We start from the raw sequence: 26,943 nt of genomic DNA on the forward strand, positions 1-26,943 counted from the left end.
AACCTTGTATTCCAAGAATTTAGGAAAGCAGCAGTAAGAATTTTTCGGACGATTTCAAAGAAAAAGGTTGTCGAAAACATTTTCCCAAGTAGATTTTCAAACTATTCTCAAATGCGATTTTGAATGAGGTCTCTAAAAAATATTCTTAAGATTACTATCACAATTTAAGATATCGCTATGTAAATGTTAATATGTTTGGTCCAGACGCTTGAATTAATTATGGGTCGTCTTTCTTAGTCAAATTTTCTTCTCAAATTATTTAATTATTCTGGTGGGTTTTTACCTACGTTTAAACACAAAATGATTATTGCGTTTCGGGTTATATTCAAGGGGTTTGTTTTCCTTTTAAACGATCGATTCCTAGAATTGTTAAGTGTAGGGCAATTTATAGTTTATTTTATAGCAGATGCTAGATTGACATTTTAATAGGTTTGAATGAGTAGGCTAAACCGCTCTTTAACCGTGAGGAAGATATCAATTTAACTGCAAGGGTAGCATATGAAGCAGATTCGCAGATACGCATTCTAATGACATCTGTCATGCCCATTTCAAATAGGATGCGGAGCACGATATAAAATGACGTTCAGAACATATTAAATTCTGTTTCTATGGAAACGACTGCGACGGCAGAACCTAAGCTTGCTATTTTTGACGTCTGAATTAAATTCAGAATTGTCAGAATGATTTATATGTTTTGGTAAGGAATTTACCGTAAACATTTCGATAAGTGACGCTAAGGAAAGACAAGAAACGGGTGCGTAATTAGCTGCTGTCTTGCTAAGTGTTCGGTAATTGGCAATTTTCAAATTTTGGAAAGTAGGAAAGTGGCTCTAAATCCTGAAGTTAATAATAATGAATTTGGACACACTATGACAAATATATAAATAATACCAATATTATACATATAACTTGGCGTCCAAAAGGCGAAGTTCACTAAGAGGCATACAGCCCTTTGTGCTCTTCCGCTTAACCCGTTGGTGTTAGAAGAGAGCCTTTTTGCCTATTTTGAAACCGGAGTGCGTTGTGCGCTAAATGTTGTGGCAACGTTGCCATTTGAGCGTACACCAAGTTGTTCTTCGTAATTTTGATAAAGTCACTTGTTCGTCAGGTAAAGTTTATAATATTTCCCAAGAACCCGAGTTTAGAGTGAAACTTTGAGAAGAAGTGGAAGAAGTTTCATTGAAGTTTTTGTGTATTGTTCGAGCAGCCATCGTTTCAACATTCGTGTTTTGGTTAGCCAGTCTAATTCAATGCAGTAAAATTACGTTCCTTGTGTGCTGAAAGCGAGAAATTAAAGAAAAAAGTGTATTGTGCTAAGATTATAAGTGCGTCTTTTGTAAATCGTGTGTTTATAAGTTTATTGAAACCCTTTAACTATCCAGATAGATGTCTCATGCTTAATTATGATTAATTTTGTTGATACGTACCCAAAGTTTGTTTCAGGTGTTCTTAAAATTTGTTTAAGTAGTTCTTTTTGGAAATTAAATAATTTGATCGTGGCTGTTACCATAAAATTTGTAATTTGAAATCGGGATAGGAATTTTCATTGTGCCAGGATTCAGATCGGCCCTGGGAAAATTTTCATGTTTAATTGTGTATGGTTCATTGTGACCGGGCCATTGCACACAACATATACTCTTATATTCTTCTTCGGCAAAAGGATAATTGATTTGTTATCAATAATTGTCACCGCTTAGTCGAAGTTTAAGTATTGCAATTCAAATTCATAAAAAAACGAAAATAAAATCAACTAGAAACCACAATAAAATCAAATTGCATGCTGATGGCCTAATGGGCCTCCTTTGTCATTGTTCATTAAAATTTATATTCAAATAACGTGTATACCATGTTCATGATAAATTTCGATAAACAATACACCGGTCAGATTGCCATACTTACAAAGTGCGCATTGGGGTTTCTATTATCGGTAAAGCCTCAACACGAAAAAAGCGTATTATAAACTGTTCTTCTTTCGATTTTACATTATTACATACTGTCTTTAAAAAATTTAAATGCTACTACTATTAATATTATAATATTATTATAAGAACGTCGTGCTGTCACTTTTCCAGGGTTATATTCCTTTGATTCGCACTAAATCATCTCAAAGAGATATAAAATATTTAAAACATTATTTATTAACCCAAAGCACAACAAAGCGACACTAAGTAACAGATTAAATAAATGAAAATCATACATATTGTACTACAGGGAATATAAAGTGTAATGGAATAAAAACATTAATAATTCTTTTTATGGCAGAACATATCAGGAGGGTTCAGATAAAACGTCTGTAACTTAAATGTAAGCATTAATATACATCGATGATTTTGATGTAATTTTAAGTAAAATTGTCAAAATAACAAAAATTATTAAACAAATTCCCATATTCGCTGATTGTGCCCCAGATGTGAGTCACATTGAACAACCTTCATTAACAATAAGGTTACCGCTTTCAATTCAAAATAAATATGAAATTGAAGAAAACTATTTATGGTCTTAAGGGGCGGCATCTCGGAAACTGCATCATATTCAGAAAATATACCGCACGGTCCTGATTTTTTTAAATCCATCCTTTCTGACGGATCCGTTACTCGTTACCCGTTATGTCTCCTACTGGGGCATTTTTGAATAAAAAGCCATCTACACAAAAAGGTGAAGTAACCTCTCTGTAGGGCGTGCAGAGGGGAAGAAGAAGCGCTTTTGCATATATTGTGGGATTGTAAAGCGTATAATACACCGGTTCCTTGGGGTTGGGAGAAATAAGATGTAACGGGATTTAGCAATCTTAAGTAATAATCGCGGTTAGAAATGCAATTTCATTTCACATGTAGATAAATAGGATCATAAAATCTGCTTTACGTATGTATTATGTGATTAAATGAGTCACTATAATGAAATAACCGAAAGGATTTAAAGGCGTCTATTCAATCCGAAGTCGAATGGACAAAATCTTACACTTTTCGTCGTGGTAGAATAGCCGGAACTTAATTACACTTTAGATACTAAGAGACAAGGTTTAAATGTAAGTGCTTTTACGCTCGAAAGTTAAGTGATTCCACGGGCGATATAGAAGAACGAAAATTATACAGAGAACCAAGTACCATCTCCGTAGAGCCGTAGCAGTGTCCGAGAGTTCCCGCAGCATTTTAAGAACGAAGTATTCGAGAAAATCCACAACAGATGAGATCATTTCGTGACCGGTCCGTGCAAAGTCCAGCTGGAGCCAACTTCATTCCTATAACGAATCAACTATAAACCACGCCTACAGATTGTCGTCTACATCCAAACTCTGGGGGCGGATCCAGAAAACTTTACATCGAAGCATCCAACAAAAGCACATCGAGAACTCCTAGTGCATGAACAATCAAGGCATTTATGTGTGTCATAATCGGCCTGTTGTGGAATCACTTCGGATCGTAGCTCGCCCCAGTAGATAGAAGGCTACACCCAAAGTAATAGAATAACCTCTACCCTTTAATTAGAGAAGTTATATTGCCTATTAGTTCGTGGAATCAGCCAGCCAGCCATTCGCATTGGCCAGTAAAATGTGATGTCGAGGTCATTTTAATTTTTTCTTCTGAACAAATTGTGTTATGAGTGCACTTGAATATGCGATACTTAGTTTTAGTGACTTTCTCATATACCATTAAGATAAAGTATTGGCCATTCGACGAATTTTTTATCATACAGTATGGGAATATAAACTCGTAAGTCTTGGAATAAGGTTGGTTTATGATTTATTGTATAAGCCTATTGAACCTCAATCTCAACTTTTTATTTATGACATAAAGATATTGTTATTGACGAAATAGCTCATCGAACGTTGACCGGTGTTCAATAATTTATTGTCGGGAATGCAATTTAACTTATTCAGATCCAGACAAGTTCGACAACTACTAAAGTGGCGATACAATACGTACTCATTGTCTTTTAAATGTAAAATATACCGAAATGTATTTATCTATTGAACATTGATTTTGGATAGCAACTAATTCAAGGAGAATGTGTTTTACAAATAACCGATAACCGAAACCAACCAAAACAAGCCCCAAACAACTTGACAATGAATCTCTTCAAAGCATTAACGATTGGGTAACGCCGATCTGAAGCATCTCCAAGTTACCGTATTTCATTAGCGAAAGAAAATTTCGTTTCATACAACATGTCAATATCCTTTTCGGTTGAACAACCTTATGCTGTACGGAATGAAGCTAATTGTACTCAAATAGTTCACTCTCAGTCTCAGGTTATATTAGCCTCAAATATTTAACTAAAACCGCATTTGAATCTTCTATGTACCCAATTAACCACCTCAAAGGGTAAACGGTTCCATTTTATTGTATGCTCAGTTTTACATCATTATATCAATTTAATTGCTTTCAATGCTTCTTTGTTGGGGAAGAAGAAAACCTCATGTAACAGTAGTGAATCTTTTAGTAAGTATGTTTCTGTATATCAACCTCTCGGTAGCTGTTTAATTTGAGGAGTAGGCAAATAGAAGTATTTCATTAATGTAGTTACTGCTGTGTGTACATATATTACCTGATGTTTGAGATTGAGTAAAGTTAATTAACATCTTTGATTAGACAAATAATTACAATTGCTTTGGCACTAGACGCTTTTGATTATAAAGTGTAGTTGTGGGTATTGTCAATGAAAACCAATGAAAAAATTCGCTTAGTAGAAAGCATTTTGCATCCGAATCAGGCGTACCAAAGCAGATTGAGATTGTGCCTTTCCGCAAGCACTAAATCTTAATAAATTGTGATGGTAAGATGCAGGGCAATTGGAAAGTAACAATGAAGTCGATAACTTTGACATCATATTTCAGGTCTACCAATCTAAATTAATTACACTTATCAGAAAAAGCGTGAAAATAACTAATTAGTTACCTATGCGTTCCATCAATAAGTGATTTGGATCAGGAACGGAAATTCCAACCACCCTATAAAACAACAGCAATATACGGATACCTACTGGCAAAGTGGTGCTTAACAACCAGAGCGTAAAACAAAGTGATAGGGATAGACCGCAATTACTCATGAGTAACGGGTGCCACATCAATTAATGAACGAGAAACAAAACCGATATTTGTGTAATTCTGTATTTAAAATGTAAATCGTTTTTTTTATGCATATACATATAAAATTCCGAGTTAAAATCGGCAAGTTACATTGAGCTTAATGGTTTTTATCTTTCTGCATTTACGGACCTGGATAAATGTTTTAGTTTGATATTATTTGGGAATATTTTCAAAGGATACTTCAAAGGAAAATTCATATGGAGGCATTTATCATTCCGCCAAAATAATATTTTTTAGTGAAACTTTTATAGATTTTAGACAAAAAAAGCTTCCCTTCGGGAACCGATAACTCCAGACATATAAAATGAGTGTAATAAATCTTTTAATCAGAAATACGTAAAAATCGCAATAAAGTAAGTGGAGCAGAATTACATGTTCTTTTATTGCTGTCACATTTTCAATCCAGATTTTTGCTCTTCTAAGTAAACTTATTACGAAATTCCAAGTATTTTAAATGCCAGACGCAAATTAACTGTTTTATTGAGAAGGTATTTTTAATACTACGACTACGACAAATTAGAATTTTATAAAAGCGGCACAATGGGCACTGAACTGTGATTAATTACAAATTTTATACTAATAATTACCAGTGATTGTTTTGTAAGAGCATTTGAAAAATCGGGTTCAATAAAGCATATGTCACCATTGAAAATACGAAGCACTTGAAAAGGAAATCAATTCCAAAATACAGAGTGCTTCTGTGTCGCGTGACGTAAAAATTCAATATTGCGTCTATTTAAATAAATAAAGAAGTTTTCTATACCCATTGAATTTATCCCATCGAATCTTTTATTTGAAACTTTTTTCGGTAGCTCCCTTTGTTACTAAAATATTTTGTGCTTGGAAATTTTCACTTTCTTCCAATTAACTACGAAACGATTTATTTTTATCAAAATATCACATCGGAATATCCATTAGCATCAAAAACCACACAACTTTGCAAATTTAACCGAATCTGCAAGTATAATAGTAACAAAGATAGCCAAGTTATCCTACTCAATTCAAGACACCCTGTATACAGTCAGTAAAGAACATATATACAGAATAAAATATACACAGGATCAGATAGCGCGTATTAAACTACTAAGGAGTACCAGTACGGAAAGTGGCCAGTTGTTCTAGGCCTCTATCTGCCTGCTCATAGGGTTCATCCGAAGAGGCTCGCTCGTTGGGTTTTCGTGGACGATTATATAATTCAACCGCCGCTAATCTCTAATGTAGAGGTAACAAACCCGCGGATTCTGTTTCCGGTCCGTGCAGGCTGTAGCCCAAATGAGAAACTAACGTTAAGTGGACAGAGATTACTGACTTATTAAAGAGTTCCTAGCGAGTTCATAATTTTCCGATGACTGTACGCCTGTATATCTCGAAAATGAATAATTACGATAAAATTGTACAGGTGGATTCTTTATCAAATATGTAGATCGGAGTTCGTGAATTGGCAATGTAGGCAAAAAATAAGGAAGGTCCTTTTGACATCTCCGTTAGTGAACCGAATTGCATGAAATTAAAACTGGGCATAGCTTTAGTTATATAATATGCAATGTCATGCTATAGCAATACCCAGGAGCTCGTTTGCTATATTTGTTTAATTTATTCGATTTATTATTTATCCCTTTACCTTTTCCTTAAGAAGACAGAAGCGGATTTTTAGTCGATGAGCAGCCGAAGCATGTAGTATAATACATAACAAGAACCACCCCCAACTTAATTAAGATATAGGAACGTTAATCATAGACGGAAAGAAGGAGAAATAAATTTGTAACATCAGTTGCGCCATCAATCATGAAAAGCGGTTTTGCTGTTCTTTAGAAAAGATATGTAGTGTTTGTGAAAAAGGATCACCCCTAAAGCTCACAAGTGGGGTGGTTTTTCGGCCGGTAGAGTGGCAGAAGGGTGTTTCAGAAGAAATGTACGGCATAATTTATAACAGGCTAAAAAGCCCAATAAAATTAGACGAATCGAAGGAAAAAAATTCCGGAGTTTTGGAAATTAGTACATTTGTTACTTGGTATCTAAGTTTCAAGAAAATAGAAGGTCCTTATGTGTGGGGGGTGAGCTCGCTTTCTTATTTTTTCGAAAACTGGAAGACCATTGGTACAGGCTCCCTCGCGGTTTTCACACACTATTGTGCACTGGATTTCTGTCTTGCTCTGAAAGTATTGGTCTTATGTAAAAAAATAACATCGAACCATTTTTGTAGTAAATTTTGAGCTTTAAGTTTTATCTCAAGAACTTTTCGCTATTAGTGGCAGTTACTGAGATACAAGCGAAAACCAAAAAAATGGCCCTATAACCCCCCCTCGAGCTCACCCCCAACCATAATGACTATTATTTTCTTGATACTTAGACACTAAGGAACAACTGTATCAATTTTATTAGATTACGAATACAATTCTGCAAAAAGCATCATTCTTCAGTTGTGTTGAATTAGTCAAGTTAATTCAACTCCAACACTCGATGACTTTTACCCATTTTTACTCACACGATAAATTGACGTTTCAAAACGATGCCCAAAAAAATATGACCTACCGCCATGGTAAAATCGTAACGAAATGCGGACGTGGGTTCCCCTTGGGACTTTTAGACCCAATTCCCTCAGAAACTCCCTTCTTGTTCTTACTACCCACAAAATGGCGAATTGTTAGAGCAGACCGACATATTTGATCGTTAATTCGTTGCTTAAATCCCGCCCTACGATACAGTTCTACCTGTATTAACATCTGTGACACTAAATTGATTTGATCGCAAGCAAAAACGAACGATACCTCCTTGAATATACTGAAAGGTTGCCTTCTGGAAAGTATTCCCCTCGGTATGCTCCAATGATTATTTTACACTGACGTCTCTACCTTCCACTTTACGCTATCTACAGTATTTTGTGCTGCTCTTGGACTGCCTAAACTAGTCATCTAGACCCTAATTTCGTTTGGTAATGATTAGATGCAGTGCATTTGTCACTTTGGAGTAATACTCATTTTTTTTTGGATGTACAGTTCTATTTCTTATGATGAATGATGAATCGACTCGTCCTGTTTGTAATTTACAACCCGCATCTATCTTATTTTTTCAGATATTGAAAAAAACTTTCATTCGCCTTTTATATATTTTCCGCAAAATGGAGGTCTATTTCGAACAAATAAAGGAAAGATTTTCTAAAACAACATTCCTTCAGTGCAAACTGCAAGCGAGAACATTTACTTTTCCCTTCGAGTGAAGCTATATAACATAATATTATAGCGTTATGGCAAACTCTCTTAAAAATTTTAGCACTTCCATAACATCGTTTAATGTCATTTTATATTACGCATGAAGAAGCCTGTAATCTTTTCTACGAGTATAATAAGATATAATAAGCACAGTTCGTTGAATTTACGTTTTATTAAAGCAAACTTTCTGTACAAACCATAGTTCTTGGTTCTTGCTTTATTAAGGAAAACTGCAATTAAAACTTTTAAAATCTCGTCGGATTCCTCTTGATAGAGAATAGAATTTGTACATCGGAGAATCAACTAAATTCACTTTTTATATAATTAATTTTGCGAGTTAAATAGAAAAATGTGTATAATTAACGTTAAACACCTAATTGCAGACGCTCTAGAAATCGGCAAGCTCGTACCTTTAATGAGAATTAAAGGTTTTCGGCTTTCTTTTTTAACGGAATCTTTAAAAGCGAACGTGGAGAGAAGCTAACGTCATAAAACTAAATTGCATTCTTTGTTCTGGACATTGCATAAACTTTTTTCTCTAAAACTCGATATAAAGCGTCTAGTTCGCTTTTGAAAGACTGCGAAATCTAAAAGCATTTGTTTTTACTCGCTTCCAATAAATTCCAGAAAAGTAAGTTTTTGTTGTTAGTTTTTTTATTTGTAAACCGGTTTGCTTCAAAGCGTTAATTATGTTATCTTTCTTTAAAGAAAACAGTATCTACCGCCGGTTCTTCCGAACAGAGCTATCGACCTGTTTGAAAAATTATATGCTTATCCCCGGCTTTATCAGATCGTCATGTCATGTCTATCCGTCTATCGGCAAGTTTGTCCGTTCGAATAAGTATAGGTATTTCCTCAAGTTAGCAGTAACAACGGCATATGGGAGAAAAAAATTAAAAGTTTTAAAATTGTGGGTAGGCACTCCTAACAGACAAGTAAGTATATATCAAAAGAGTTCCCACCTTTCAGAGAAGTGCTTCACCCCCTTGCGCTTCAAAAACCATCCCCTAATGCGACATCGCACTGTTGTTTTCAATTTTCTTGGAAAATAAATGATTCCCTATATAATTCTATAGCATTTTATCCGATACGTTGTTTTTCCGATAACGTATGTACCCCCCTTAGCTCACAAATAACGTTCAGGTGACGCAAGTTTTTCTTTTATTGCAAACCGGTTATCTGCCTATCTATAACTTTTGACGTACTGATCCGGTCTTCACCTATATTGGCGATTTCTTTAGAATTTGGCCTGTAGAATCAAAATCGGACGAGTATATCAAAAGTTGTAGCCCTCCCACGCTAGCTCCCACGGTAGTTGTGATCTTATTAACGTAACTGATTTTTCTACTCTTGATAAGATATCCGATTTTTAAGAGATGTTCACGGATGCATCAAGGAAAGGACATATAGTTCTCATGATTTACAGCATTCGATAACCAAGTTGCTCATTAATGCAAATGTGACAGTTTTGAGTTGATTTATTAAGTTTTTCTTTTATTTTTGAGAGATAATAGTTATTTATATAACAAGAGCGCGAAGTTCAATTTCGCGCATTGGGACTGAAGGTATTTTGACGAGGCGAAGCCGAGTTAAAATATCAGTCAAATGCGCGAAATAACTTCGCGCTAGCGTTATATACAATATTTTTTCTACAACTGAACCGATTGTTAATTAAATTGCTGTTTAAGTTCAACTTTGTCCCGTGCGCGAAAAACTTTTTTTCACTGTTGACGATTTCGCGCACGTTGTCAAGAGCAACCTTGCTTATTAATTAACCGATTAAAAATCTAGTACTTCGCGTTTTGAAATCCGTCAGAAAATGACAGGTTTTTTTGACAGTTGTAGAAAAAGGTAATTGTTTGGAGCTACTTTAATCATTAAAAACTTGTATTATTAGGTAGAAATTGTTCGAATTTGATTCAAAAAATTTGTAGAAGTAAGGTGTACTCCGCGTATCGAGGAGTTGTCTATTGACTATTATCGTTTCTAGGCAGTGCTTATTAGTTGATAATTATTTAATTAGGATTCTCGTTTAAGTACGAAAGACGCGAAAAGATGTTGAAGTTCGAGGCCGAACCGCTGGCCGTGTGTGGCAGTATTTTTCGTCTTATAAAGTTTTCGGACCCAAGTTTTCGGTTCGATTATTAGAAGTCTGTTTGCCACCTTCCAATGCCGCTCGTTAGAAGAGAATAAGGAGTTTAATTTAGCCCAGTTTCGTGGCCGACTACGTTTTGAGTTGGAAGAAAAACAGTAATCAAGTTGGAGTTTTGTTTTTCAGTTAGAGGTCGGTCTGGATTTCGTTTGTGCTGTTTTCGAAAGCGGTTTTTTTTGTGTATGCATAGTCATTTTGTTGAAGCGTTGGGACGGCTGATTCAAGTTTGATGGCTATTACGTTAAAGTAAAATAAGGATCAACTTTACTACGATTACGTCGGAGAAGAAGAGCTGAAGGACCACGTTAGTCCTTGCCACGGTCACGGTTCATCAGGTGTCTGGGGTCTGTAGTCTCAATTAGTTTAATTAGAGATTAGTGTGATGTACGAACCTCATTTGAATATTTTGTCTTGAAGAAGAAACTTGTAGGTAATTTTAAGTTTTAGTTGGTAGTTTCTTGTAATATTGTTCTGAACACTATCCATTTTAACAGGACTGTAATGGTTGTTTTTCTGTTGTTTATCTTGTGTGTAAAATAAAAGTTATCTGTGTAATTTCTCGAAAGTTGTGTGTTAATTCGGACCCTTCATTAACGACGAACAGAGAAGTTTCATGTTGAAATTACGATTAATTTTAGTAGCTTTTCGCCTAAAGTTCGTTTTGCGAGTTAGTCAAAATTGAGTTACATACTCTTTGCCCACTGTCTGCCGGAAATAAGAAAAATAATTGAGCTCAGAGTTAAATTATTTTTTGAATTGGGGTGAGGATCTGTACCGGGAAAAATTATAATCCTTGAGCTAGCTAGGTTTGAAGCGTTTTGAGTATGGTCCTTTTTATCCTGGGATCAGCACACAGCAACCTTTACTTATCTGTAAAGAGCCCGTACTGAAATTGTTAACACTGTATAATTTTTTTCAATCGAAGAACCTCATTTACGTCGACTCTACGCCCTATCTCAAAACGGTGGGGTCAAATTAGGACCCTAGACTGCGAAGATTTCTTAATAATCTCTGTATATAAGTATAAAGGCTATTTTTTGAAATGGGAAAAGTACAGATGTGTACAGATTGGGACATTGATGTTTGAAACAAGGCATTTAAAATGAATTTTGGCGTTCTAAGTTAAATGTTTCATTAAAATTCTTGCCAATCAATTTCATTGGGATGATTTCCGAATTAACACAAGGCAGTTTTGCTATTCGAGCCAGTAGTCAAGGTAAGATTTGTTTACTTTCATTGTAAAAGCTAGAATATTTCTTAGAATTGACTAGGATTAACAACATTTTTTCTTAAATTTTGTTGCGTTTGTGACACCTTGGATCTGATTTATTGAGCTTCTCACTTATTTTAGAAAAGATAAAGGTAATTTTTTGCACTTTTATAATAATAATTGTAGGGATCTGAAACATAGATTTAACTTTGTGGCTACCACGGAATCAGAAGTTCTTAATTGTTTATATAAATTAAAATCGAAATCTGTGGGGGAAGATCTGATTAGTCTCAACATGCTACATTTGTGCCTTCCATATCTATCTGACGTAATAACGCATATTATTAATCGATGTATTAGTACTTGTACTTGCCAAAATCATACCTCTACCAAAAATTAAACACCCGAAAGAATATTCTGATCTGCGACCCATAAGTATATTGCCCTGTTTGTCGAAGGTTCTGGAAAGGATCATGGCTGGGCAAATAAAAATTATTTGAATAGCGAAAGCATTTTACCATCTTTACAGTCGGGATTTAGGGCAAATCATAGTTGCACGACAGCTCTTTTACAAGTTACAGATTCAATTTTTTCCGCTATTGATAGTAAAAATATCTTAGTTCTCGTTTTGTTGGATTACTCCAGAGCCTTTGACAGAATTAATCACGATATACTTTTCGCAATTCTAAATTATAGTGGTTTTGGTAGTTCAGCAGCTAAATTTATCTCAAGTTACATTAGCAATAGATCTCAACGTGTAGTTTTTAATAAATGTGTGTCCAAATCTATAGCAGTACGTACAGGTGTCCCTCAAGGATCAGTGTTAGGACCCCTATTATATATTTTATACACTTCAAATTTTCATAAATGTCTAAAGCACTGTACATATCACATGTATGCTGATGATACGCAACTCTTATATAAAACATCTGATGCATGCCTAGATATGGACACCGTGAATATGCATCTCAGCGTTGATTTATCTAACATTCTGCAAACCTCTGAAAAGCATGGACTACAGCTCAATTGTAGAAAATCAGCTGTTATGTTATTCGGTAGATCGTTAATTGTTGACAAGTACAAGCATGCATTAATGGTTAGGTTAAAAGATACGGTATTACCAATCGTTGATAAGTATAAAAACCTTGGTTTAATGTTAGACTCTAAGCTACGCTTCAAAAGACACATTGATCTAGTTGTAAACAGAGCTTTTATTAATCTTAAGATTATATTTAATAGTAGGTTCATTATCAATCGTAACATTAAGATAATGTTATGTGAAGCATTGGTACTGTCGCAATTTAACTACTGTAACTGTGTGTATGGTCCATGTATTGACCAAAGAGATTCCTTGAGAATTCAAAAGATGCAGAACTCTTGCCTTCGCCTAATATTTGGAATACGTAAATACGACCGAGTGACACATAAGCTAACGAACTTGAATTGGCTAAACATGAGTAATAGGAGATTGTTGCATTCCGCTTGTTTGTTCCATACCATACTGCAAACCAGAACACCTACATATTTATTTGAAAAAGTAATCTTTAGGAGCTCCGTTCACGATTTAAATATTAGAGATAAGCTTTCAATAACGATACCCCACCATAAAACGACACTTTTTAAACGTTCCTTCAGTTATAATATAGCCAACCTCTACAATGAATTGCCAACTGATTTAAAACAATTATCTTCTTATGCATTCAAAAAGAAATTGTACCTCATACTCCTTGAAAGACAGAAACATGCTTAGCAACACCATTCTTTCTTTACTTTTTTATAAATTTTTGTACTTTAGCTATAGATAGCAGTCTGCGCTTTTGCTTTTCACTCTTAGTTATAGTTATCTCTTTCTCTCTCTCCTTACCGGGTCTTTAATAACAGCTGTTCTTGTCACTGTAATTAATACATATTGTTGAAGGGTTGAGTGGTAGAGCAGACGGGGTTATCTTGGTAGCTCCAGTCTGAACTCCGCCCTATTGAGTTATTCTTTTTTTTTATAAATGGGTAAAATATTGTCTTACTTAATTAAAACTCAATAAATGTGAAAAAAAAAAAAAAAAAAAAAATTGTTGAAAGATAAGGTGGCGTTTTAATCAATAAACAAATCTTGGTTTAGATAAGGTAATTCTAGGAAATATTGTACACGTGCCAATTTGCGTGTCGGCAATAAGGCCGTCTATTTGGTTTCGAAATTGGTTTGTTTGGATACTATGGATATGTAATTGGCTAATGATTCGGCGGACAAATTAAGTAGGGAAAATCGTTTAAATACCTGAGGACGCGTAAAGAAGAATCCTCTTGTCAATTGTGAGACCGGGGTGCAGTCCGTCTAGGGACGCCTTTTGATAGTTTCGCAGTCGAGTTTATCTTCAGTTCGGGGCGAGTTTGTTTTTGATTTGTGTATTTTGAAGAAGGCGAAGAAGGAGATATAGTAAACAACGTCACTACAACCGTTTCGAGGAGAAACCACGTTCTTTGTGTCAAGTGTTATGAAGTGCATTTGTTTCCAATAATGTAATTAGTACTTGGTGTTAATCGGATATTTTGACTCAAAAACTGTAATTAATTTTAAGTTTTTCCTGGTTGCTGGTATAAATTTTGTAGTTGAACAACATTTCAAGAGGAGTATGTTGGTTGGTTTTATGTGTAACTGTAAAATAAATCCTATTTGTGTAAAATCTCGCAAGTTAGTGCATTCATTCGGACCCTTTAACGACAAAGAGAGAAGTCTTATCACAACTGATTTTATTGATTCCCGCCCAAAGTTCATTTTTAGTGTTTGTCATAATTTGATAATGGACCGTTTGGAAATTGAGAATTTTGATCTTGGCCACTGCTGCCTGGAATCAGGAATTTAAGGTCAGAATTAAATCATACCACTGTGTCGGGGTGCGGATCTGTACCAAGAAAAATTTGCATTAAAGAGCTAGGCTAGGATTGAAATATTATTTTATTTTATTTAGCCTGAAGTTCAAGGGTCACAGCAGTATGAATCAAAACAGGCCAATCAAATTAAGCAATTAGCTTTTAATATCTTGCCATGAACATTTACTACACATTGAAAGAAAATTATACAATGCACATAAACCTAGGTGAGACGTTACTTAATGGTGAGAAAGTTCCAATCACCTTCAATTTTTTCGAAATCTCCACCTTATGCTATTTACTGTTTTTTATAAACTGATTTGCATTTGCTGTTTTCCTCCCAATTGCCCCATAAAAGCGTGCATTAGCATGAAATGGCGATTAAAAAAATATTCGACTCGAGTACAAATTTATAGGCAAGGGTAGAACATAAAATATTTATTGCTTACCCTAAAATTATAAGCAGAGCAAAACAACTGTAATAAATCTCAACTTCCATTGGATACAAATGTTAAATCTGTAAATCAGTTGAAAATCTGGAAACTACGTCCTTAGCAACTCCAACAGCTTTGAGCGCATCTAACGTTCAAAAGAACTCCCTAAATCATCGTTGGCCTCGTTATCGTCTTCTGTTTGAAACATTCCTCTCTATACCATAAATAGTCGAAGCGAAGCTGTATAATGTTTTTAGATTTACTTGAGGATACATTCATCAATCAAATATATCCCAAAAATGTTTATAAAAGGACTAATTGCTCCGCGTATTTATACTTCATCCCCTTTCTCACACATGCGACGCATAGTCTGGTAATTTGCTGCCAACGAACGCAGCTCACTCATATTAATTTACTACCAAGACGCAGTCGTCTTCTATAGCGTATAATTTCAAAAATGACTTACCGATAATCCGGGCCCTCTCCCAATTGCCGCACTGTAATCGGAAACTCGTAAGGTCCGTGAGCCTTTAATAACTCCTGGAGTCGTACCAAACCCTCGTTACTTTCATAAATGATCGTAAAAGATTTCCAACCCCAAGCTCTCACCAAATCAACGTAAGCCTGCAATGTAACATCAAAATTAAAATCAATAATTGAGCGCCTTCGTGAAAGAAAGACGAGCATTTTAATTACTCTTTTTGAATTGATCACGGAAATTAGACAAGATTATATCGGCGCCGAGCAAAAGATGTTTCAATCACATTAAGCAAACACTCTTCGGCGTTTATTTAAAATTTAAGAGCCGTAATTACTTTAGCATAATCAATAAAAGTAAGAGTTTAATCGTACTATCTTGTATAAATCGACTACTGAACTTGTAACGCTATCATTTACATTTTTGTGAAGTGAATAGCTTGACACATTTACGTACACCACTTCACTTAATTAGGTGGATTAAGTATAACGGGAATTGTTGTTTTAATTATACTTGCAAACGAATATGTGCTCAACAATTCTCATTTTCCAACCACGATTTCTACTTCCGAATGCACGTAAGCCTAACATTTCCACAGTACGTTTTGGGTTCTCCTGCGGATCTAAATCATTAAGGTTTTCGTTTCAATTTTATGGGAAGGAACTTTTGAATATAAAAATGTATTTACGTAACCAAGAAGAGTGGAAGGTGTCAAAAAATTGTTGAATAACCCCAAGTCGAAAGAATATTATTAGGTCCACTTACCACGTCGTATTCAAATGGTAACTACAAGATATGTGCTGCGGAGATGTTAAGAATACATTACAAAATACATGACAGGACAGGGCGAATAAAAAAAATTAAATACGAAATTAATTGATGCTCCAATGTGTATAACAAATCCTAATTTTTGTATATTGTTGTTATTCAGACGTTACTTTGACCATAGCACCAGAAACCATAATAATGAACCACCTTGAATGTGGTATAATTTCAACTTGGTGGTGATTAGACACAAAGTTGGTTTATTTTACTTGAATTTGTATCTGTGCTTGTTTTTTCCTTTTAGAAATCTTTCTAAATGTGTAATTCTTGTTTAAATTTTATCGCTTTGTAGTTGTTCAACTTCGATAAGGTGTTAAAAACCTGTACGTTTTATAAAAGGTTTTCCTTTGGTAATTGCGATAAGAAGTTTTTTGTTAGGCAAAATTATTAACGCACGTGTACTTTCGCTGATAAGAGAATGCCGGTATAATGAACGCGTTTCATGTTGAGAAGTAGAGATGTTCCGTCGTTGATGGCGTTTATCTATTCTAGTTTTTTTTTTTTTTTAAATTCATGAAGAGAGTCTGTTTTATGGTGGAAGTGGTGTTTCCTTAAATACTGGAGATAACGAGAAAACGGGACTTTTTTGCCGCGGTTTGAAAGCGTGTACAATTTTTTACGCTAAATTTTTAGGGAAGTCGCCCTGTGCATGTAAAAACGCACATCGTCAGTGTTGTAATAAAGTGTGTAGAAGAAATTAAGCATCCTTAGTAAAAGATTTAAGATATTAAATCGTCAAGTGAAGTAGTAAAAGTTCGTACGAAGTTTTTTAAGAATTGTTGTCCGTCACCTGAAAAAGTTTATACATTTCCAATTCTTTCTCCCTGGCTGACTCAGTAGCCTAAAAGAAGAAAAAACGAGATACTGTGTATCAATATTCCTACATGTAAGCCAGGCTTTTGACAGAGTGTGTGGCATCCAGGATTACTGTTTAAAATTAAACAACACATACCTACCAAAGTTTTACAGTCTATTAAAAACATATTAAATGATAGATAATTCAGAACAATAGTAAGACAGGAAAAGATTTTATTATTTTAATTGGTCCATTTGGGTCCAAATAACATGGATTTGAAGAGTGCACGCCAATTTTTTCCCGGCACAACTTTTGGCAGCCAAAGATCCTCAAAATGTTTGGACTTTTTTCAGTTTTTCGCCTAAAACTCAAAAACGGTCCATATTTTATGAATAACGCTTCTTTAGTAAAAAAAGAAAACAAAACTCCGCGTCGATCAAAGGATGAACAAACAAAATCGGTCCAATAGAAAAATTGTTAAAAGCGATCAATAAACACCCATGTTTTCCAACTTTTCTAAAAAACTGAGTTACACGCAGGTATGAAAGATGTTATGCTTATAATAGTGCCAAAGTATACAACGACCTCTCAAATGAACTTAAAAAAAATATGAATAGCGCTACATTTAAAAACCATTTTCAAGGTATTTTGTTACTTAGGCAGTATAATCAGCAGTAATATCATTGTCTTTCTTTCGTCCATTTTTTTTCTCAATTTCCTTCCTTTTCCTTGTATTTTAGTTTTCTTCTTATCGTCATCAATAGCTTCTGCCTTTGTTAATTTAATTTTTCATTCCACCTCCATGTAATGTATTATTACTAAGATATTAAGGGTTAAGTGGTAGAGCAGATGTACCTATCACATGTTCATGCTGAACACTGAAAACGCGTGATTTCGTTTCACGATATCTGAATTCTGAGCGAAGATGAAGAAGGGGTCGAATATTCCTGGGAAAGGTGAATGCTTTAGCTAGACAATAACGCCGGGGTTTACTAATATGTGTTAAAATAATCTTTTTTTTAAGGGTAACGTTGAGGGCTGTTAGGGTGCCATATTTTGGAAAAGAAAAAAGGAAATACATTTTCCTGGCGTTATTGCCTAGATATTAAGTTTACGAACTTATCTCAATTTTGGAAATTGTTCCAACTTCATTTATAGATAAGTTATCTTGGAAAAACAACTTAAAAGTTTTCCTCAAAATCGCGAAAAGATAGGTTCCGCCGCGTCGCTTGGTTTATACAGATAAAAAATGTGCATTATAATTGGTCTAAGTTTATGTTTGTGCCATCGATTACAAATTAATATTATAAATAACCAAATTTGGGGATTGACAATAGGCTTACATACTCCGTCCTGTCCAGCCTTAAGCCATAAAAAGGTCAGTCCGTCTTACCCCTTATCTAACTGATGGCAAGCGAAGTGTAGGTATTTCATTTTCATATAAATTGTAAGGTGCTGCGTCATAAAAACAGCAACCCCAAACTTGTACAGTGCCTAAGAACATTGTTTTGGGTGTAATGCTTGCCAAAACCACGTTTTTTGTTCAAGTTACTAATGATTTTAGACATTTTCGACCTTCTACATTATTTCAAGTTATTTATAAATTGTAAGGTACCTACTTTGTCGTTAAAAAATACACCAAAACTTCTATTCCCAAAAACATCGTTTGTGGTTGCGTTACCACCGTTTGATAAATAGCCCCCAAAATTTAAAACATCTCTAAAACCGTCGTTTTAGATGTTACACTTACCCAAACCAGGTCTTTATGCAATGGGTAAACGAATTTGAATTTTGTACAGCATTTCTAATGTGCTTTACAACATCCCTAGGGGCGTCGTTTGTGGATCAAAAAAGCACCTCCTTGGGTAGGAATTTGATAGGTCAGAAAGGCATGCCCGAAACCTGGGTGTAGCCGCAAGTTCAATCGTTCCATTTGTCATGGTCGCTGACAAAATTATCTGGTCTAAAAATGCGAAAAATGGATCTCCACTTTTCGATTCTTCAACTCTAAAGAAGTTTGTGAATACATTGATATATTGAATGAATTTTTGGACCAATCAAATGCCTCTAATAAGGACCCGGATTTAACATGAATACAGAGAGGAAGAATGAAATTGCTAGTCACCCTTTTCGTACAGTATTTAGGCATGAGGTGACACAATAATCTTCAATTGAATGTTTCGATTTCAAGACATTTCATTTTGCGAAGGTATTTGGTTCACTGGTATCAAATTAATTCAAAATTAGTAAACTCTGCGACAATTATTATTAAAATTAATAAAAAGTCAAGTGCGGTTTTTGTTAAGAATGAAATTATCAACAGCCTTCTAAACACCTACGCCGCCGACGGAATGGATTACACATGTTTCCAATTTTAAATTTGGATAGAAGATGATTGTACTTAATTGTCATGTATAAATTTTTGATTTGGTAAATGATTGATTTAAACTAACGGCAGTTACATGTGTAGAGGTAAGTTTCCATACACCCTTCACCCATTGTCCAACTCCAAAATCATTTTGCATTGTATGCCCAATGTTTAAATGTAAAAATCCAAATTACTTACTGCATTTTATGCGGTACCTAATCTGTGCTTGTCAAAATTCACCCTTAGCTTTCTTGCTTTCGGTACTAGGCACTCTCCTTCGAACCATTTGAAAATTTTGGAAACCATTCCGCACAATATGCACTGCACTTCACGTTAACACGATCGAATGATGTGGTCATAAGTTGTATTTTTGATATGGAGGGGCGGTAACGTAAGTAGGTAGAGATTAATCACCTGATGCGCTTATCTGCACGTGCGGTCACTTTTACCTTTCAATAATAATCGCATTTTGTCATTGAAATAGCTTTCTTGGGCTCGTTCAAAAATAAACTTTAGCTTCTAATTGTTTTACTCTTTTACTCGATATTGCCACGCAGTATTTGAAATATTTATAACAATTGCAAATATTGTTATTAATTTATAATACCTGTGAGAAGGTGCGTGACGAAGCGTAGGTTTTTCTATATGAAAGCCGCGGTAGTAAAGTATATTGGAATGGAGTGTCAAAAGCAAGTATGAGGAAGAATTTAAGAAGATTTCGGAAGGATTTATGAGGATTTATAGGGAATTTATCCGATTTCAAGGATTTCCGTGAATGTCCAGGAATTGACGGGGAGCTTAAGGGATTTCTTTGATCGCTTGTAAGAAATATTCTATTGGGGTGATTTTGTTTGTTCATCTTTTGATCGACGCAGGATTGTGTTTTCTTTAATTTACTAAAGAAGTGTTATTCATAAAATATGGACCGTTTTCGAGTTTTAAGCGAAAAACAAAAAAAGTTGAGGTTTTTTGGCTGCCAAAAGTTGTGCCGCGAAAAAATTGGTGTGCACTTTTTAATCAGATCTGGGAACTTTAGGCCCTATGTAATGTTTAGAGACAATGGGATCTTAGAAATTTGGCAGATCCAAATAGCTTAGCAAGTGTAGACTTTTTAGAAACGTTTACTATAGTGTAATTTATGTTACGGTTAGCTAGTAGTTTTAAAAGGGTGATGATTTATCCCTAAGCGTTCTATCATTTAGTGATGTGATTCAAATGCACTCCAAACACCCCATTTTTTAACCCGAATGAATTGATGAATCCTCTGTATCAAAATTTTGAAAAAGATCATACTCGATAATTTTAAACTGGAATCCAACACACTTTTGACGTCAATATCATGCAAGTCCTGATAACATACGCTATAGTCGGGGGCACATTTTAAAAAAAGGTATTCAAGAAGCAAATCGGGTAACAATTGAGCAAACGGCTGATATCCCCTATTTAGACCCCGCTGAATCCGAATCTGCCGTTTTCAAAACCAGATTTTGCACCGGAAGATGGCCTCTGAAAGCAGATGCGCCTCTGTGGACCAATTAACGCATTTTAAACGGCGGGGTGAGGGTTTTCGATGGTGAGGAGCTCGACCAAACACTTAAAATAATAATACAACATTTTAATGGAGAAAAAATTTTGAAAATCCTTCATAATTTTTAGTGGTGAAAATTATGAAAATTTTGAAGAAGAAATGACATAGCGTATTGAACTACTTCTCAAGTCACACTACCACGACAATTCATAAAATAGACTGTCACCCTCCCCTTGAATACACGACTTCCGGTGCAAAATACGGTTTGGCAAACGGAAGATTTGGATTCAGCGGGGTCGAAATAGGGGATATCAGTCGTTTGCTCAATTGTTACCCGATTTGCTTCTTGAATTCCGATTTTTTTAAATGTGTCCTCGCCTATTAGGGTTGATTTTCATCTTACCGTTAAACGTATCTGCCGTGAATTGCCGTGGAAACATGGAGGTTACCTATCAGACAAGTTTAACTGAAACATGAAAAACTGATCATAGTACTACAGTGCCACGTTACGAAATTATTCTTGTCTAACCTTTTGCAATTCATATGGCTTAACTTTACCGCCATACAGTTCTCCATCGCTTGCCTTCTTTAGGCAATAAACATACCATAACCTGATCCTTTGAATTTTCAAATGCCATTGAAGTACAGAGAAATTGTTGAAGGATTTACGGAAAGGTTTCACTACAATTTGACACTGATTTTTTAGCGCATTTCCAAAATAAAAAAAAATGCGCTATTGTGGCCACTTTGTCCGTCCGTCCGTCCGCTCGTTTTGAGACGCTACTAGTTCTTTATCTTAAGAGCTATTGTTCTACTTTTTTCGCTATTTGGTTCGTTATGATGTCGAGGCTTGCACCAAGGAAGGAATTTAATAATAACTTTGTTTAGAAATGTCCGATCGCTTTTACATCTCCGTTAGTTATGAACTGAATTGCATGAAATTCAATATGGGCATAGCTTTAGCCATATAATACGCAAAGCCAAAAGTTGAGTCGAATCGATTCAAAGTTCACAGTGCCCTTTTCACATCTCGACCATTTATAAACCGAATTGCAAACTTTTTTAATTATAAAAGTATTTAAATGAAATTTGATACATAGCCACTTGGAATAAAAGCAAATTTAACGCCAATTTCAAAATTTGGTTTTGCGCATGCGCAGTGCCAACTTTCTTATTTATGGAGGGATTTAAATGAAATTTGATACATAGGCGCTTGGAATAAAGGAAAATCTAGCACCAGTTTCAAAATTTAGGTTTGCGCATGCGCAGTTCCAACTTTCTTATTTAGAAAAGCATTGAAATGAAATTCTTCTTATAAACTGAAATTGAAGTAGCACGTCAAAAATGGATTGCCCATGTGCAACGCTATCTTTCATATTTGTGACCGGATTTTTACGATTTCAACAGAAGTTGCATCTTACAAATGGGAAATGAATGCAAGTGGAAATGCGCTTTATGTAAATCGTTTACGATTACTTTTTAACTTGTTGTTTATTTGTACCAAAACCTATTTGCTCAGAATAAAATATTAATTCAGGTAAAATGTATAATACATTGCCATATCATTATCATTAACTATAGTTTCATATTGTGAGTATATTATTTTATTAGCATTTTGCGGAAAAGCTCTCTGCAAAACCAAGTACAATATTAAATGATAACAAATGAGAACGAGATTCATCAGTGGACAAAGGACAATGGGCAGGTATAATTTATATCCAATAGAATTAATCCCCTATTCTGGGTAAACTAATGTTATTCGTTTTTAGTAAGCTGCGATAAGAGCTTGGTTAAAGGATAAGTTCTTTTAGTTTAGATTTAGTATGACGTCACTTTATTCACTTCATTTGATACCGATATTACAAGGGTTGCTATGGAAGTGATAGCCGCCATGTTGTAACGTCTGCCGTATTGGATTTAAAATGGCGACGTTTAGTTGATCGCGGGGCATTGTCACGGGAACTAAACATTTCAGAGTAATCGGTCGATGCTAGATGCTTCAAAATTAAGAATTGTCCCACACTACCTGGTAAAATGCCCTTCTTTTGTTAAGGCAGTAACACTTTTCTAAGCGAAGACGGAGTGGTTAGTGCGCAGTTAAAATTATACTAAAACTTACATAATTCGTTAAACCATTATTGTAACGCCATAACTCAGGAGAAAATGCATTAGGATGAGTAAGTTAGGTAAGTGTGCTTGTTGGGATTACCCTAAAAATACACTTACAAGGAAAGCTACTTAGACACGAAAATAAAATTTTAAGATTCGCATTAAGGAAAATTCTAGCCTAAGGGATTACAATACAAGTTTAAGCTTCAATGGCCTGGTTACATGTTATTTTATAAAAGATTTATAGAAGAATAAAAGGAAATGATTGACATAAACACTATGCTAATACAGAACGTCAAAAGCTCACCGATTTGAAGCCTTTCATGTTTTCCAACGTAAAGGAGTGTAAATCTGTAATATGGCACAGACCGTTGACCAAAAAAAAGTGTCTATTACCCATAACTTATTTTCGAGTAAGGATGACACTTTTCCGCACAGCAAAAATGAATCAAACGAAATAAAAATGACACATTTAGTAACTAAATTCATCACGCTGCCCTTTCATCAGACTTTTGTTCGATTTCGCTGCTTCGTAATTGAAGCATTGATGAAGTTATAACGATCTAATTTCTACATCGTGTGATGTACGATGACAAGATGATTTACGACAATTTTCTAGGCGAGCGTGTGTAGTAAACCGAGAAATGTTAACCCCGCAAATTTATTAAAGGACATGTTTCCTTTTCGTGCTGCATCTTAACCATTTATCCATGCAACAATGGCATTATGGTGGCAATACTGGAAAACAAAGGTAAGTTTAACGAGGGCGCGATAAAGTTGCTATGTTTAATGGATACTATTCTCCCAACCACTGAATTATTATTCGCATTCACTTGTCTGTGAAACTTACTGGCAGAGCAAAGGATTATTAATAACAATTAGATACGTTTGACCCAATTGTAATAACCAACTTGTTCTGTTGCTTGCAGTTCACTACATTGAATGCACGATTCCAAAGTCGGTTCTTTTTCCTTTTTTTAGGATAAGGCATTATCCTAAAATGAGAATAATGAAACGTTAAATCCGGAAAAGTGTTTGAATCCTTATTTATGCTTTCTATTTATGGAAAATTATAACGAAAGAAATTTGTACAGATCGATCAAGAGTTCGTTTACAGATTACAGGATAAAAAACACTGAGAACTGGTACAGAGACAGAGTAGTGAAAGCACCAGCAGATACCTATAATTTTGGAAAATATTCGATCTCAGGTGTACAATATCACTGAATACCCGCCCATTGAGAAATTTTTGAATGATGTTGAAACAGTAATAGGTATCGTCGGTTTCCAAGGAAAAAGGGCTATAATTTTATGAATTTTCTAATACAGTCTCCAGACTGCGGTAGATTATGAAGTCTGATTGAGTGCTCATTAGTTATTACATACATTGTTTTTAGATGCAATAAGATACAGATTTCCGGATACAACAAATTTGGAAATCTGGAAACTGTTGAGCAATATGTTTGCAACTGGCGACTGAGAGGGTGGAAGAAGTCCAGAAAAACTGTCTCCTTTTTATTTATAGTTATTTACATAAAAGTCCGGAAAATGATACGTTACTGGCGAGGAAACATTGAAGTGCGAGGCCCCTTTGGGGCCGAGTATTTTAATTTCCGAATCAGGTAATGTCATTTTACTGATGAGATTTGTATAAAATTTTACCCGAAATCGTATTTTAATATAAAATTTCAATTTTTATATAGAACTTTTGATTAATGTCAATATGACAGGAGTCATTATAGACATTTGGAAATGTCACAAATGATGCCGGTAAAGTGATTTGTGAAGTGAAGATATTTCATTGTGTTTCAAGTGCACAATGGGAAAGCACAAATAGAGAATCGAGTTCGTAATTTATTTAGGACGATATTAAACCGCCACCGTAATTCGAATTATCTCTAAAAGGAGGACGACACTACATGCCATGGAACGATTTGAAGAAAATTTCACTGTCCGTAATCCAGTGTTCCGTAACGCACATGAAACCAATTTTTTTTGCCTGTGAAAATAGCTTCAAACCCTGCTTCAAACGTACAAATTTTTCAAACACTGAATATTAATACGAAAAATTGATAATTTTGTTGCTCTAATAGTACATATAAAAACAGTCACATCAATCATCACAGGTAGCCGCTTCCTGCAAAACTGGTCGCATGTGAGGGGTACACAAATTATGATATTACGTTTTCATCCCTATCTAGCCCATACGAAGAAAAAGCATGAGTTCTGCAGTGAGGGGCTGTTCTTGTACTAAACAACGTATAGCGTTCGTATCGCTCACTTTATGGAATACCCTGTTGACACTGTTTGGGATGCAGAGTAAGTTAGTTCCAGTCGCCTGAATGCTAAAACCAAGACTGATAATTTTATGGTGAAGAGACCTTAAAAGGCGTTCTATGGTCTTCGGAAACACTCGGCCTCTATCGATTTACGAGTCGGGGCCAGACGGAGCAAGTGGGGAAAGCATGAACCCACTCGCTATTTACAGCGCCACGTACGCCTTGTCGGCGAACTTTGCTACAAATCTCCCCCTTTGAACCAGCTGTCGTCCCGAGTTCCCGGCACACACTTCAATGTAAGTGACATCTTGCCTTGCTCCGCTTCTTTTACGAGTGGGAGTGCCTTGATCCTTAGGAGTTTTGTGGAGTAGGAATGGCGCATCGGTCCTCGTGGTTGGCCGTTTGCGGGGGCGTCCACGCCGGCGAATCTGGGATATGGGTCCTGAGTTCCCTTTCCGTGGTCCATAGGGCCGCAGGGCTGTGATATGGTATATTCCTAAGGTGACGTCTGGGTCTTGGACACTTGTTACTTCTTAGGTGACCTGTTCTTTCTTTCTAATAATAAAATAAGAGCCGTCGCGTTGATGCTTTGGAATCTTTAATAGTTTAATATCATTAATATCTTCAATATCTTCAATATCTTCAATATCTTCAATATCTTCAATATCTTCAATATCTTCAATATCTTCAATATCTTCAATATCTTCAATATCTTCCATATCTTCAATATCTTCAATATCTTCAATATCTTCAATATCTTCAATATCTTCAATATCTTCAATATCTTCAATATCTTTAATATCTTTATAATAATGGTGATGGTGTTCGTGCATCTCTCGCACATGCCTCAAAGAATCGCTGAATATCAAAAGCCAAGGGATGATTTCCACCATAAAGTTCTGACACCGGTACTTTGGCACAGCGCACTATTCATAGCGAATCGGATGACCGGAAGCTGATGTGCGACCGTCCATCGATACCCTTCATCTGTCTCTGGTAGATGTCCATAAAGATCCATATGGCGATGACTTCAAACCGTTGTTGCATCACCGGAATTAGTGTACCGGTACAGACATCCATCTGATACTGATATATTCGCTAGGGGTTCACCGGACGCCCTCCACGTCGCCACTTGGTGACGAGAAACATGCAATTTGTTTTTAACTCTGGATCTTGTAGCTGTTCTCTGCGAATATGATCAGCTCTCTTTCGTGATAGGTCGATTACATCGATCGTGAAAGCGTCTCCCTCCTTGCCAGACGTCCTGTGGGCGTCTTGATGAAAATCAACCACTGAAGGGACTGGTGAGCTGTGATTACGGTTACCGGCTCTCTTTCAATATAGCCTTGGAACTTCTGGATGCCCCAAACAACTTCCTCGGCTTCTCGCTCCGTGGTAGCGGATTTCCTTCCTGCCGACATGAGCAATCGACTGGGGATTTGGGCGACGTGTTCCTGGCCACTCTCCTCCTGGACCTGACCTCCCCTATAGCTTAGGCGCTAGCGTCGGTTTTTATTGTGAAGTGTTTCGACACAAAATCGGAGCGGTTGTGAGCAATTTTTTAAAGTCTTGATGGCCTGCTATTGTTCGGATGTCCACTCCCC

The 26,943-nt window shown here is 35.6% G+C and overlaps 1 protein-coding gene across 1 annotated transcript in view; it reads right to left on the minus strand.

Moving 5' to 3' along the window:
- Window positions 1–26,943, minus strand: part of LOC116162394 (glutamate receptor ionotropic, kainate 2-like) — a 165,353-nt gene that overhangs the window by 123,993 nt on the left and 14,417 nt on the right. Inside the window, exon 3 of the mRNA XM_031476010.1 lies at window positions 15,423–15,580. Coding sequence (XP_031331870.1) covers window positions 15,423–15,580 — 158 coding nt within the window. The remainder of the gene's footprint in view (window positions 1–15,422; window positions 15,581–26,943) is intronic.

Source organism: Photinus pyralis, unplaced genomic scaffold (genome assembly GCF_008802855.1).
Source record: "Photinus pyralis isolate 1611_PpyrPB1 unplaced genomic scaffold, Ppyr1.3 Ppyr1.4_LG10, whole genome shotgun sequence".
Taxonomy (NCBI): domain Eukaryota; kingdom Metazoa; phylum Arthropoda; class Insecta; order Coleoptera; family Lampyridae; genus Photinus; species Photinus pyralis.